The sequence below is a fragment of the Poecilia reticulata genome, chromosome 15 (genome assembly GCF_904066995.2).
Source record: "Poecilia reticulata chromosome 15, P_reticulata-male-v2, whole genome shotgun sequence".
NCBI lineage: Eukaryota > Metazoa > Chordata > Actinopteri > Cyprinodontiformes > Poeciliidae > Poecilia > Poecilia reticulata.
In genome coordinates this window covers 11,610,649-11,626,780 of record NC_088844.1, presented here as the reverse complement: position 1 = coordinate 11,626,780, position 16,132 = coordinate 11,610,649, and the positions used below count along the sequence as shown (strand labels likewise).

General features: G+C 38.1%; 1 protein-coding gene across 6 annotated transcripts in view; it reads left to right on the top strand.

Moving 5' to 3' along the window:
• The window catches only part of ccser2a (coiled-coil serine-rich protein 2a), a 61,394-nt gene that overhangs the window by 23,004 nt on the left and 22,258 nt on the right, over window positions 1-16,132 (top strand). For 5 of the 6 annotated variants that reach the window (XR_535541.3, XM_008429216.3, XM_008429219.3 and 2 more), the window contains 6 exons: window positions 3,375-3,468; window positions 6,337-6,445; window positions 6,556-6,736; window positions 9,798-9,863; window positions 9,997-10,134; window positions 14,482-14,625. Coding sequence is in view for 5 of the 6 variants with exons in the window: in XM_008429216.3 (XP_008427438.1) it covers window positions 3,375-3,468; window positions 6,337-6,445; window positions 6,556-6,736; window positions 9,798-9,863; window positions 9,997-10,134; window positions 14,482-14,625 (732 nt within the window). In the remaining variant the exon portion in view is untranslated. Of the gene's footprint in view, window positions 1-3,374; window positions 3,469-6,336; window positions 6,446-6,555; window positions 6,737-9,797; window positions 9,864-9,996; window positions 10,135-14,481; window positions 14,730-16,132 lie in introns of all 6 variants that reach the window. The other variant, XM_081616114.1, reaches the window with a different exon arrangement.

Genomic DNA, 16,132 nt, shown 5'->3' with positions numbered 1-16,132 from the left:
GCTTCTCCTGCACATCCTCAGCTGCTGGGGTTGCACTTGGACTTTTAAGTGTTCAGTGTGCACACTGCAGACCTTTGAACTGAAACTCTCCCAGTGGATCAGAAGGTTTGTTTACATGGCCAAGAAGCATATTTTACAAAATTAAAGTGATAAATACTGAAGGTGACATTCAAACTACACAAAGTTTTAATTGGATACAATTTCAGTTGGGACTTTGTCACTGTCACCAATATAAATAGTGCGTGGTTATGTATGCAAGAAGAGTTTTAGATTAATTTTTCATCGACAAAACTTATCCATTTTATTTATTTACTGAGCTTTCTGCACAAACTAACTGTACCATCCTTTGTGCTTCATGTACTGAAATTTGACATATTTCAGTACATGAAAATATGCACATGAAAAATATGCAAAGTATAATGCAAAGTATAATTTGCATTATACTTTGTACCACAGTGCTCAGTGAAAATCAGAGGCCTGTACTACAAAGTAGAATTTGTATCTTACTGATGTATCTTAAGGTTCAGCTGTGGGTTTTTAGTGTCATTAAACTTGTTCGGAGCGACGATGGATGATTCATTTAAAGCCTGTTGTCACTTTAAAGATTTGAAACTTTCGTTTATTTCATATTTTTGTTCAAAACCATAAAATATTTTCTTGGCCCACAGCAAGCAGCTTGGCAAACAGCCTGTAATAACACTCACCTATATTTCTGTGGATATCTTCTAGCAAATACTCAAATAATTCAAATGTTCTCTTGCATTTTTTTGGAGGATCTTAACGTCTGCATAACTTGAACATACATTTTTGTAACAAAGGAAATAAACAGGGTTTTTTTATGTTTATTTGTTAGAAAATAGTATTTTACACATATCACCAAGATCTGGCAGAAACACACCTTGAACACATTCAGTTAAAAAGAAAATAAAATGTGCAATCATACAGAGTCAAATCTATGAAGGTATCCATTAATGATGGGACAGTCAGACTTTAATAATTCTGGTAGCTTTGTGTCCAATTAATTTAGTTTTGGACTTCTGCCAAAAGAAAATTATTCAGGAAGTCTTGGTTTTTGTCCAGGTCCTATCAGCTGTTCATGGTATTTTTAGTGAGGAAAGGTTGCATATTTCCCATGTTAGCTCTGTCTGATTGTACAGGCATGCACTTTCAAAATCAGCAGCAGCAAAGGTCTGTGGCAAGTCACTTGATTACATTTCACTTGTACTTCTTTAGGCGTTTTGAGTTCTGCTTTTAGGAAAAACCTACTTAAGCAGCCAGATCTGGATGTGTTGGCAGATTTTTTTCTTTTTCTTTTGAGTGTCCTCCACTTGTAAGCCACATTAGCTACAGTTTATTATCTTAATCCACTCTTGCAACACCTCTACAAATCCCTTACCAAGCCCATAAACTGCTACGTCATTCTCCTTAGTCAGCTTTTTCAATCTCATGACCAAATCAAACTGAACGTCAGAAGTTTTAACAGGACAATACTCTTAAAACACTTAAAATGCAGAGGAATTACGTCCTTATGGTTAGCACCTGATGTTATGCTTGGAGCGAAACTGGTCATAGCAACATGGTTAAGATAAAGAGGAAGACATAAAACATGGAATAAGAAGGAAAGGGAATGAAACGGATGAGATCCGTCTTATTCCACATGGACGCAAAAATTCCACCCACATTTTCTCTTACACTATTTGGAAGATGGTGGAGTCATCTTTTTTTCATCATATGCATCATCGTCTGAAAGCTCAACACCAGTCACTTATTGTGAACACCAGTCACTTATTGTGACACACACTAGAAATTCAATAATGTCTAATTTTGCAGTTGTGTGTTCTTGTCAAAGCCGGGGCTATTTAATTTCAAAGAGCAAAAAAAAAAAAAAAAAAAGTCATGAAATAATAATAAATGAAGCTTTGAACTATTGATTCTTTTCTCTGCCTTTGAGATGCTTTATTTTGAAAGCATCTCAAAGCTGCATCTCAGACTGCTGCATAATTTGAAGCTGATATGAGAAGTGTTTTTGTTGGCTTTTCAAAGCCGAGTGCATTATCATTCATAATTGGGTGATTTTTTTTTTTTTTTGAAAAACCTGTACTGTCATAAATATCTTGATATTCGGAAAACCATACTCGAGAATGCTATTTAAAAAAAAAAAGGGGGGAATCTTGAAAATACGTATAAATGTTTGCTAATTAGCTAATTTTAGGAGTGGAAAGACATTTGGTTGTGTTCAAATAACTATCATCAGTTGTGACGTTAACTACACCCAACCTACTTTGAAAAGGAAGAAAACAGTATGTCATAGACCTTCAATGTACATCCATTTAATTTCCCGCTAACCCAAATAATTAAACAGGAATCATGTGGCTGCATCTAAAAGCTTCCAGATGAGTTGAAGACGCATTAAAACTGAGCACCAAAATTAGGAACAAAGAGAACTGAAGTACTTTGAACATGTCATGGTTGTTGGACCCAAATGTGGTGATCTAAGACTTCCAGAAACTGCTGGTCCTCTGGGATTTTCCTGCACAACCATATCAGGTTTACAGAAAATGGTCCAGGAAGATGGCAAATATCCTAGAGTGGCAGCAGGTGTACGGGCAAAAATCCCTGTTTACGTCAGTCATCAAAGCACATTGGGCAGAATGGTTGGAGATAATAGAGTCAGCCATATGCTCAAACCATTTATGCAGAATATCATCTCTGGACCAATGATGTATCAAACATTGAAGCAGCAGAAGATGACCCCAACCTGGAAACTTCGGAAACGACTCTCACGAGCTCCCAAAATATAATAACATGAGACTAGAAAAACGCTGCGTGATCGGATTTCTCTAAATTTGAGCTGAGATATTCAGATTGTCAGAAGTTGGTGTGAACCTGAAATTGTGGATTCATCTTGCCTGATCAGTTCATTGGTGGTGAAACGGCTACTGGGGATATTTTATTGGCCCAGTTTTGGGCCAATTGAGGATTTTTAAGCTCCTCAGCCTTCCTGAGTGTTGTTATTCAGCATGTCTATCCCTTTATTACCTCAATGTACCCACATTGATAATGAATTCACTTTACTCCAATGGTCTTTATAGCCATAAGATCTTACTTTAATATAGCACCTTTGGGGTGTGGCAGAACAAAAGACTTGCATCATAGTTGTCCAGTCAAAATCCCTGAGGACTGTGAGTGGTATATTCTTGAAAGGCTTTAATATTTGCACCCAAAGACTTTGTATTTTGTCTGCCATTTGTCACTTTACTTTTGCTGCAGCTTCCTTTTGCAAAGTAGTAAAATGGATGTATTGTACTCACAATGTCTCTGCTGTGTTGTGCAATACTATATGGAAGTATTACCTAGAATTTTGTGATTCACAGGACATCTTGAACAACCTGGACCCTCTGGAAACTGGAGATTTGGACGATAATGATCTCATGCTGGATGTGGACCTCCCAGAGGATAGCTTGCACGGTCAGCATACACACCCGCACGCACGCACGCACGCACGCACGCACGCACGCACGCACGCACGTGAGCTTTCTGGTGTTATTGCATTTACGCCACATAAGGCCATGATGAATACTTAAGTTTCTGTTGCTGGGGGTTGTCCATTATTTTTGTATAAGCGCAAACCTCCAGCAAAACTGTCTTATCATAAATGTAAATTAATACACTGCCAAGGCCTGTGCTTTCCATTTCCAGTAGTTCTTCTGTGGGATATAATGGTTTGAATAAATTGCCTTGGGTGCATGCTTGCCATTGCAACATCCATTAAAGAAGTTTAATAGATTCCTTGTTGTGTATTTCGTCCTATTACTCTTTAAATATTTGTCTTTTTTTTTTTTTTTAAAGAATTGTTAAATGACAACTCCAGACTTTGACTGAATGCTCCTCCGCTAACTTGGAACAGTTTCTCTACCCAGCTGTCTGGCTTTGTTTTATGAACAGATGCACACAGATGTGCATGATTGACAATTACTGTTGCGTGAGAACCAGAGTGCACTTATATAGAAGCGGCTCAAACATATGTTTCCCCTGACGACAGCGGTTCGATGCTGGCGTGATTGCTTTAATAGCTTAATATCCGCACCTCACATCGCCAACTATCGCATCTGTCAAAGTCTCCTAAGTTTTCCTATTTTCACTCCTCGAATACAAACATGTAGACAGCGATCTCATTAAGACAGAATAAATGGTTTCTTTGTGGGTGTTAAAGGTAACCAGGTCATAGTATTACTACATAATAACAGTGTTGACATCATTATGCCCCTTTCAGGTTGTGTTGCATTATGTTATTTTGGTAGAGTGAAAAGAAGGGTCGAGGATTGACCTTTTCCTGTCATGAAATATAATGAATTCTTGGAAATGAATTTTCCCTTGTCATTCTTGAAGCCAGGCGATTCATTTCTAATGGGGTTTAATGCAATAGTTCGCCGTGAATGCACTCGCCAGGCTCGGTTTGTTCAAACAAGGCTCCCTTTAGGCGCTATGAAATTTAATCTGTGGAGTATGTCTGTTTGCTGTCATGTGTGTATGAGCGTGCAAAGGGGCATCTGGACACCAATGGCTCCTTATTGCAAAAACTAAGGAAATAATGAGGTGGAGCATTGTGTTTCAAAGACGGTTTTTCTGATGTTGGTAGCGTCCCGCTTTTTTAAAAAGCTGCTTTAAAAGACTTATCAAACCATAAACACATTTGCTGTGGTCTTCAAGCCCAGAATGGCTTGTTGTCATACAGTCATGTCAAGAAAAAAGGTGAAGTCTGAGGTTTTGCTACTTTTTGTATGCATTTCCTATTGTTGAGATTTTCTTAGGGTATCATGAAACTTTCTATTTCCTCTTTACTGTTTTAGACAGTTCCATACACCTGAAATTCTCCAAATCTTGTCACATTACAGCCACAGATTTCTGTGAATTTGATGGTATTTTATGTGATAGACCAACACAAGATGGTTTATAATTGTAAGAATTTTTGCCATCTTAAAGTTAAAATGTTAAAAACTGCAATTCATCCTTTGCTATACAACAACAAGGCAATGTTTTTTTTCCCTTTGGTTCCAACAGCAGCTAAAATAGACAAGGTTCATCCTTAGTGCTAACCAAAAAAAGAGCAGGAAGTGAACTAAGCTAGCTTTTTTTAGATGGCTTCAACAGAAACCTGGAAAACAACTAACAAACTTTCAAAGCCGGATGTGGAGTTTGTAAGCAGTCATCTCCCTGTTTCTGAGAGCAGGAGGTGGCGAGCGGGAAGAGAATGTTCACACTGCAGGAATGTAAATTGGAGCGTCATCTCTTCCTACTCCTTTGCGGGCAGCAGCCATATTTATAGCTCTTACGTGTCACGGGTAGAGTTTGTGTCACGAGAGGCGAGGCAACGGAAGCGCACACTGAGGAGTTCAGCCAACTCCAGCCCACGGGGCAGGCAGTGCGATTTGGCATGGAGAAGGGAGATTCTTCTAAAGATCCTGACACAAAACAGGAAAAGGAAAAGTAGAAAGGAAAAGAGAAGAGAACTTGTGTTATGTTCTCATCCAGCTGTCAGGCTCCTTGAAAGGAGAGCGGCCTCAGCTTTGCACTCTCCCAGCTGGCGACTTCCTTCGCTTGGACACAAACCAGTCACCTCCCCTGCTCTCCCCAGCGCCACCACAGCCGACTCTCTCTCTCCTCTACCAGCTCCAGTTCCTAGGGAGTTCCCAGAAAAACAAGGCCGTCAACAAAGACGGGGGTCAGACAGCCCAGGAGCTGGGCTGACTTTTTTTTTGACAAATCATCAGCTAACTGGTCAAGGTCTCAATTCTCTCCAGTCTGCTCCTTTGACTTTGTCTACGTTCATGGATTTTGTTTTATTCAGTTTGTATTTCTTCCTGAAAGACTTTATCTGAGCTGAAAGGAATCATTGGAGGCTCCTTAGTTCCTAGGAATGTGACGGCTGCATATCAGACCGGCTGTCTGCTGACGCTCTGGGTAAAGTATGCTTAACACGGCTGCTGAATTTCTTTGAATGAGGTTTGCTGTCTTTATCTGCTTCTTACTTCTTTGAGCGTCTCACACATAAAAGCCAAAGGTCATTGTGGTTTGCTGGGAACCACGCTTTCTCATCTGTCAGCTTTGTTACCGTCATGGTTTGAGACGTGACTGCGTAAGTGTCGCTGCATACGGAGTCGTTGGGAGTTTCTTTTCAAAGAAGAGAGAGGAGAAGTACTTTCTTAAACTTGAATCCAGCTTTTTCTGTTCTGCCCCAAGTATAAGTGCATCACACTTTTTTTTGCCTCCCCATCTCTCTTGTCTCTTTTTTATATTACTGATGTCTCACCCATGCTCCACATTCTTTCCCTACAGACTTTGACAGGATGTCTCTCATGGAGGGCTCAGACAGAGGTAGCCGACAGGGGCAGCGACGCAAGCAGCACCGCTGGAGTGGCCCAGATCACTTCTTCCATGACAGCAGGTTGGTCAGGCTTACAAATAAAAAAAAAAAATGAAGTGAAGAATAAAATTAAACTAGCAAAACAAATACACCAAAGCAAACAACATGACTTTTTGTCCTCTCTTTTTCAGGCTTCATTTCCTCAGTAATTACGACAATCACAAGACTTCCAGGTTTCCTTCTCGTCCCGTCCAGTCTGATGGGAAGCAGCCAGTCTACAAACCAATGCTGGATGAACTCACTGTGGAGCACATGACGCAGGACTGCAGCGTGCTGAGGAATCAACTTCTCAGGCTCAAATCATTACTTCAGGTTAGACCCACCACCTTAAAAACATGCCTATTTAGCAGCTGAAAGATCTCAGTTTGCTTATGTCGTCGTTCTGTAGAAACAAAATGGGTCTTAGTGCTGTCAGTTATTTTAGCCGCAGTTGCACAAACATCGGTTTGTGACGCACCGATCAGAATTGTGGGTCTGGTCTCCGTTTTTTAGACTTAATTTTGTCACATTCAGATTTATTTTCAAAATATAACAGAACATATAAAATGCATTAACATAAACATAGGGATTTTATGTTTGGACAATTATTTTTTTCGGTGTTGCGATATTGGAAAATATAGTCTTGGAAATCCTGTTTTTTTTTTTTCCTCTTTACATTGTGTCACATTCACATTTACATATTTTTTGTTCTATCAAAGCAGATCTCTCTTGCAAATGAGATCTTGGATCTCAATGAGACAACCTGTGCAAATAAAGGTCAATAAATAAATAAATAAATAAATAAATAAATAAATAAATAAATAAATGCATTTGTAGGTTGAACATGAAAGACTTGCCAAATTCTCTCCACAAATGCCTAACATTATTCTGCAATTTACCCCAATTTGATGTTATTTGGTTGGCAGGCTCATGTTTGAAACTTCCCGGTTTATTTATTGTACAATCAAGTACTTCAGTGGCGAATTGTTGAGCCATACGAGTAACACGGCCTGGCATGTTTTCTTCATGCTGACCACCAGCTTGGTCACACACTGCAGTGGGATGGCATGAACCAATATTTGCCCAAAGATGCCAAAGTTGATTGAGTTGGTCACTGGTATGAACTGTATATCAGATCTGAACCCACGAGTATTCAGCGGTCAGCACTGTAAGCACCTACATTCTGGAGGTAGTTGTGGTAAACCACAGTCTAAGAGGGCGAACATTGACATTTTGAGACGATGGAATCTGTTCTAAGAATGAAGATTTGGGGTGAAGCCGGTTGCAGAATACTGTCACAATATCTGCCTGCTTTGAGATGCTGCTTTATTGATGGCACACCTTGTATTTCTGGTGAGAGAGATGCCACTACACACCATCCTACCGCCTCCACAGAAACACAAAGAAGACAAACAAAAACTAACTTACTTTATTTTTTTACTAATTATTAATATATTTTCTTGCATTCCTGCACTCATTAGTTTTTAATATTAGTAGCAGGGGTGATGTGTGTTAAAGATAAGTGGCTGTAAAACAGGATTTTACTATTACTTATAGAGTTGTTTTTTTTTGCTTCTCTTAGCGTCTTATACATATACAGTCATTGGTATTAATAAAACTGCAATTTGTGTGTTCCTATGTTAACGCTGGTATTTTTAAATGGCTTCCAACATTTTTCCTGACAGCGGTTTTTATCAACAAGATAAAGCAGAGCGACTTCATTATAATTATTTTAGCCTTCTCGTTATCTGTGTTAAGGCTCACTCTCTCTTGCTCTCTTGCAACCCGAATTATCTGCAGACGTGTCGTCATTTCGTGGAGATGCTGGTTAAGACATGCATCGCAAAAAAAAAAAACTATAATGCTGAGGTGGTTCAATTCAAAAGCAATTTTGGGAGGGATGAACACAAATGCCGGATATGCTTGAAAAGCCTTATGCAATGTCATTACATGTCAAAAACTTTGGGTTTTGCCCTTTAAAAATAATACTAAAATACAGTGAGATTAATTTTAGTTTTTTTTTATTTTTTATGTGACATAATCTTAAAAAGTTCAAGGGACATGAATAATTAATTTAATGACAGAATCCCCGGAGTGTGGTTGGAAACCTTTTTTTTTATACAACTGAATTATTTAAGAACCTGGTACAAATAAGATTATATACACTTTGAAACCATAAACAGTACATTTCTCAGACCATATTTGAGTTAAAAACTGTAATTCTTCCTTTGTTACATGACAGAAACAAGGTGATATTTTTCCAACAGCAGCTAAACCAGACAAGGTCAAGTTTTAGAGCTGACCAAAAATGAGCATGGAGTGAACTCGGCTATTTTTCTACATGGCTTCGACGAATTAACTGCAGACATGTCTCAGCATATTACAAGAGAAACTTTGTAAATAACCTCTTATATCTCTGTACGTATTTTGACTTCGGTTTTAAACACTCCAGTCATACTGTAAAATAGTAATAGTTGTTGTTGACTTGGAGGTGTCTGCTGGTTCTTTCGTTTATCAGAAAAAAGTTTTGACTTTTGAGATTTCCCAAAACATTGATATTTACATTTGTTTTGAATAATATCTGTTTGCTGAGTTTCCTTTACCTCACTGCAGAGAAAGTCAAACCCTTCGATTGCATTGCCTCAGGTGCAAAAATGTTTCCTTCACCATTAACAAACTCTCATCATGTTTTTTTTTTTCTCTCTCTCTCTCTCTTTCTTTTGAGCTCAAGGCACACACCGTGCAAGCAAGCCTGCTCTAGCTGAATCTAAATTTATCTTTAGCACATTGCTCTGAAATTCAAAGTTCTTTCAGCTTTGGCACGATTTAGCTGCACAATTCCAGCGCAACTTTAACGAGCGCCAGACTTAACGTGCTCTCGCGGCTGAGTGACAGAACGATAAAGACCGAACACCTTTTGCGACAGAATAAGATATGCCATTTGATGCCTTACATTTCCACTTTGAATAACTGTAACTGACATTTTGTCTTAAATTTTTGACGAGCTTTTTTTTTTTTTCAAATTTTGACAACAAGCAATGACTGTTACTGGAGTATATCCCTTTGAACAAACAAAAAAATTTGTTTGGTGTTGTCAGCAGAAACACCTTCAAAAACTGCTGCTCCTATGTAAGCTCCCTGAGGTGAGGACAGCTTTTGGATTCAATGAAATAAATATGTTGAATATTCGATCCCATACTGTGCCTTTGGTTTGCAGCACCGTTGGCTGGCAGATCAGGGTCAGAGGAGAGTCTGTGCGGAAGAATGAGGTTCTTTCACGGCTGTGAAATATTGCTTTTGAGGCATGCCTGAGGCAATTGATTCAGCTCACTTTGTTCTCCGCATCTGTTTGTTTGCCCCCCTCTGTGTGTGCGTGTGTTTCTTCTGTTTCAAGCTTGAAGAAACAGGGTCTCCAGCAGATGTTTGTGAGCAGACGGAAGACGATACCACTGTGTCACAGGTAAAGAAACTTGAGGTTTTTTGCAGTGTTTTTGCACCAAATACAAATCAGTGTACAATGTTTCCCCCACACCCCACCCCATCTAATGTTTTCTGCTAGTAGTACTTCATGCTGTAAATGTCTGTGCTTTCAGATGGAGGCTCTGATTAAGGAAGTGCAGGTGCTCAGGGAGGAGCTGAGGGGTAGAGACAAGACTATAGCTCTGCTCACTCTGCAGTGCCAACAGCTACAACATCGTCATCAGCAGCAGCAGCAGCAGTGCAATCAAATGGTGAGTTGGTATGAACAGGATTGATACATATACTCATAATGTACTCATTAGAGCTTAGATAGGTGTTGTTGTTCTGCTTTATGTTATACACTCAAATAAAACTTTTTTAAAAAAACTAGTTTTCTTAGGCTGGAATAAAGTCTAAAACTAAATAGCCAGAATGTTTTGAGGAAATTGTACACAGCTTCCTAATCAAATCCAATAAGAAATGAAAGGTGCGATTGACTTCATGTTTCAGTAGTTAAGATGGAGAGAGAAGCTCCACGTTGTGAATGTCTGCATGGGAGCAAAGTGCAACAGTCTTCATCATCCATGAAGCAAAAAACTGTGGAAAATCTGGAGAGATATTCCACACGATGAATATTGTTGTTATAAAATTGTTGACAGAATCGATTGTGAAAATAGCAGTTTAGCGGTTTTGTCTCATTTTCCGCCACATGACCCCGTCACCGTGTTTTACAGTAGCATATGTTTGGGGCAGGAAGGCTTCTGTGTGGTGCCTGAAAAGCTGTTTGTTGTGCTATGTTCTGGGAAACTTCTTGAGACTTTCGTTTAACAATGGCTTTCTTCTTGCTGCGCCTCCATTCAGAAAATATTTGCAGAGAGCAGCGTTAATGGTTGTTTTGTCGACGTGCTCTTCCACCAGACCTCCAAAGTTACAATAAGCCTTTTGTCTGCTTTCTCTTGTCTGCCCTGTCAGTTTAGTGAACGCCATGCTTTGCTAAGTGTGTTGTGTGCACACAATCCAATTTTCTGTCAATTTTTTGATAATTGACAGAGGATTGCTTTATGAGATATTCAAAGCTTGGCACATTTGATTTATAACCTAACCCTGCTTAGAACTTCACAAATTGTTGTTGACTTATGTTCTCTGCAAAACATCTGAGGCTTTTACTGAACAGCTGGATTTCACTGAGGTCAAATCACACAAAGATAGTCTCTGTTTCCAGATTAAGTCACTTTTGAAAGAAAGTTAGCATCAGAACGCTGCTTATATTTAGAGGTATTGGAGTTAGGATGTTGGAAAGCAAATGGCTTTCACATTTTTCAAAATTTTGTTTGTAAAAAATAATTTAAAAAAAGTCAAACCCATTTCCTTTTTTTTGTTGTTATGGTTTACTTGATTCTGCCGTAGTTTGTATTGGTGTACCACATAAAATGCATTAAAAGTTTTGGCTATGACATGACAAAACTGAATATAATCTGATAATTTAATTTTGATAGATGTTTATATATATATATATATATATATATATATATATATATATTTTTTTTTTTTTTTCAGTGATCCATTAACAGTTAAGAAAAATATCATCATCCCTTCCTTCTGGTTTCTGAAAATAATTAGCTGTAAAGATGATCTGTAATTGAATGTGTTTTATTATCCAAATCAACATTTGATAAACATTCTAAATTACCTCTGCATGACTGACTATTATGGAAAGTCACAAAAAAGATTTTGAAAGCGTATGTACTTTTAATGTCATTAGAACACAAAGAGTGTTAAAAACACACACTTTTTTTAATTATTATTATCTAGCTCATGTGCTGCAAGCACTTTGTTTCTCTTTCAGCTGTTCAAGCCCTTCCTGTTAGTGTGTCTTTGAGATCTGTGTCAATGAAATGCTCCTAGTCAGCACAGTTTATGCTGCTTGGATTGTGCAAAAGGAGCATATTACAGACAATACTTTGATTACATCATCCAGTATGACAGCGCTGCTGCTGCTGCTGCTAAGCTGCCAAACGGATAGAGAAGTCATGCAGTGACGCTGCTCATAGTGTGTGTGTGTGTGTGGGGAATTAAATTGATGGCTATTTTGCTCCAGCCCTACATGCACTGTTGCTCAAGCCTTCAAACAACATCTATTCTGTTTGATTTTGACTGGCTCCATTTCCACTCTAACATTCATTAGTGTTCTCTCGTTAGCCAATAAAAAAAAAAAAGAAAGAAAGAAAAGAAAAATCATCATATGCATGGCTGACATTATTCAAATCACTGCCACAGAGAGAAATACCAAAATGTCAAAGCAGGACCTAACCACCAGCTTATCTGTGACATGCTGTCTGGCCAATTAGGATTAACAACCACCCAAAGCTCTCCAGTCTGCACAATATTGTTACACCCTTAACTTCCAACAATCAAAGAGACAAATGAACACATTTTTTTTATTTTTTATTTTTTGCTCTTTGGCTGGCTTTAATGAGTTTAAAAGTTGTTAGAGTGAAAGGAGAAAACAAAGGAAAATTCACTTTACTAACTCACTCCTGAGGCTTCTTTTCTTGAGGGAATCCAAACTTAGGTGAAATATCAGATGATGGTGTGTTTTCTTTTTTTTTTTTTTTAACGCTCTGATTTCTTTACACGTAACAACAGACATATGAACAGGAGGGACAAAAAGAACCAAACGACAGGGCGAAAGAGTTTTAAGGTCCAGGCTGAGTGAGAGAAACTAGCAATTCCAGCAGGATTGGTTTTGAGTCCATGAATGCTGCTGGTTCAACCTGAACCAGTGAGTCAATGTCTGGGTGTTTGTTCCTGAAATTGGTGTGCTGTTTGAAACTGTTAAGAGGCTGAAGTCGGTAACAGCTGACTGGATGCAACATAATGGAGAAAGAAAAAAAAAATGGAGGTGTGCATTACAGCAAGATGTCTCTTTTTTTTCTTTTTTTTAGACCAAATTGTGTGCGTCCTTGGAGGGCCGAGATTGAAAAATGTGAAAGAAAAGCAGAGCTATTAGAAACTGAAAAATGCTATTAAAGTCCCACTTGACCAAAAGCAGCCTCGGGTTTTACCCAGTGGTTCCCCCAATCCTTTTAGTTATTATATCTAAATGATCATGTAATCGTTTTTCTTTGAACCTGGGATGGCTCACGTTAAATTTCCAATCATGTCCTTAAATTCTCATCAAAGCTTAAATAATCTGCTGACTCCTGGCTTTCGTCCGCAGTGAACTGATTCTGTATCTGAAGTCTGAAATAGTATCTCATAAGACCATAAATATATTCTGATACATGATATAATATATATATATATATATATATATATTTGATTTAATTTGATTTATATATATATATATATATATATATATAAATCAAATTAAATCAAAGTATTTTTATTTTAGTGAGTGACAGATAGGGTGTAATAAAATGAGGCCTTTTTCTGGGATCAGTTACAGTTTGGTGTGGTAAAACATATGAATTATGTCAAATATAAATACAAAAAATGAGAGAAATTTTTAAAATGAATGTCATTATGTAATGTATATAATCTTAGCAGTAGTTTGTTATATTGACGGAGAAAGTGGATGGAGAGGTTGTCAGGGGTCTCTGACAAATGTTAATGTTCAAAAGCGATTGTATGTTGTATTGCTGTACTGCTTATCTTTGAAATACATGCTTTGAAAAGCTATTAATAACCAAAGAAAAGGTATTAATATCTCAATAATGGCTCACTTTGGTTTGAAATAAGTTTAAGCAACATTTATCTCCAGTCAGCGGTCATTTTTCATCTAGATCTTTACTTGATAAACGACTACACCTGCTGTTTTCCTCAGCATATATCAATATTTCATGGTGGGCTTGCTATTTATACCGGCGCCTGCTAGAAGCTTACGTACTTGCATCATCTGCTTATGTTAACTTTAGGCTATCAATGATGCAATTTAACAGTTCTTTCTCTGGAATTAATACTTCAAATCAATTTGAGAAGCAAGAATTAGGTGCACAAGCTTGAGTTCAGTGCAGTTCTAGCTGACCCATGCAGGTTTGCAACGGGCTCAAATAAAGACATACACACCCAACATTTTTTGCATTGATCATGGCATAATCCTGGCTGGATAGTCAACTCTTACACTTGCCAGAAGTGTTTCGTTTTAAGTGGTTAGCCTCCAGGCATCGACCAGCTTTTTAAGCACAGTTCATAAAATTAAAATCGTATTAAAATCAGGGCTTTTACTTGAGAAGCCTTTGTGTTTGAGATTATTGTTTTATTGAAAAATCTGCCAAACTTTTAACCCTCTGACCCAAACCATTGCACTCGGATGAAAGAAAATAGATTTAAATGATGAGACTAGTAAAAAAAAAATGTACGTACCATACCAGTCAACCAGTTTATGTTTTGATAGTAGACGGATGTTGAAAAATTGAACCAGAATCACACTCATAACTACAAAGCATGTGGTTTCACTGCCACTTGCCACATGACATTGACATGTATTTATATATTTCAGTCTGTATGTGTAATTTAGAACCTTGGTCTATTACTATACACCAAAGTGTCTCATGTTTCTTGAGCCAGTCTTTCACAAATTGAGCACGACTTTCTTTATTTCCCTCCCTGCGTTTTAGCCTTACGAAGGTCAGCAAGTTAGATGTCAGTGCCGCCATCGGAGGACGTCCGGTTCGTTACAGCACAGCGAAAGACAGATGGACAAACGGATGCATCAGTACGACAAAGCCACCCAGACGTATTGGAGAACGCCGAGCCACCCTGTGAGTCCAAACCTCGTTCAGTCGAATTCTTCATCGCGGAAAGTTGAACTTGAAACGAAATCAAGTCGCTTCATGTGGATAAAGGCTCAATGATTGCTATTTTAGTAAGTATTAGACAACACTGCTGCAGTGTTTCTGTGATTGAATTAACAAGTTATCAAGTAAAAAAAAAACAAAAAAAAAGCATCCCCCCCCTCCAGTTTACAGTGGTAGGCAGACTGGTGACTGACTGCAACCATGCAGTGCGTTAATCAGTGGAGTGCCTCTCCAGTCGCCCACCACTGGAAAGAGCTGCCAGGGAGGTAAATCACTGTCCTGGGTCTCCCCTCCCCTGTTTATTAAACCGTCTGTTTGCTTGTCACAGTGTTTCTTACTGTAAAACCACCCAAATCCAGTTCAACTTGTTAATGTTTGAGTGATAAAGAAAGACGGCAGGGAGCACAGGAATGGAACGAGAGGGAAACCAGAGAAATGTTTATGTACGTGTTTTTCGTTTGCAGCGTTTCGCTCGGCGGCGCACAGGGTTTCAGCCACTTATTGATTTTACAGCAGGAGAGCCACAGGCAGCATGATTAGCTAACAGTACACTAATTGATCCGCTTCCAGCTGAAAGGGTGAAACACACACACAGAGAACCATGTCATGTTTAGATTTTATATTTAAGGACAATAATGATTTAAAACAGAAAATGACCTTATTTGTCTTTTTGATTGCAATGCGCTATTAGAGCTGTTCTCTGAGGTGGGAAAATCTATGTTTTGATTTACTACATGTAGACACAAGGTATATTACCATCTACATTACAAAGTAATCTTGATAGCAATAGCAGATTATGGTTTAAAAGTTTCCATGGCAACTATTAAAGCAGGGCTCTATGCTCGACGATATTCATCTCTGTAGTGAAGAGCATCTGTGTCTAACCTGTGCTACCTGGCACATAATAACTCAGTAAAACACAAAACGCATTCAGCATGCTCTTTGTCAAAGCTTACTGTTGCTCCGAAAAGCTTTCTGCGAACCTTTTGGAACGTTGTAAAAAAAAGCAGTAATAGTTGATCTGTACAAGAGCTCTGCATTTCACAAACATCAGAATCAAGCTTGGCCTCCCATAACTGAACTCATTTTGATATTATTCAAAAATGTAATTTTTTTTATCTTTTACTTCTTCAAAATCTATTTTTTTTTTTTTTGCTTCTAGTTTTGCTTTTGTACCATGTTGTTGAATGCCATGTTAAAAAAAAAAGAAAAAAGAGAGGAGATAAAAGACCAATATCTTGTTTGTGCGTTTGCACTTTAGTCATAGACCTAAAACTAAAATTATTTTTCTATCAGGTATTCACAGTGAAGAATTAAGGGGGGGAAACATGAAACTCTCACTTTGAGTTTAGTAATGCAGTGAAAAAAAGAATTGAACAAAAACACTTGAGGTGAAATTATGTGTACGCTTAGCAATCCCTTTAAAATAAATGCACTTTACTCATATTTTAATTATTTAAACTAACTTTTT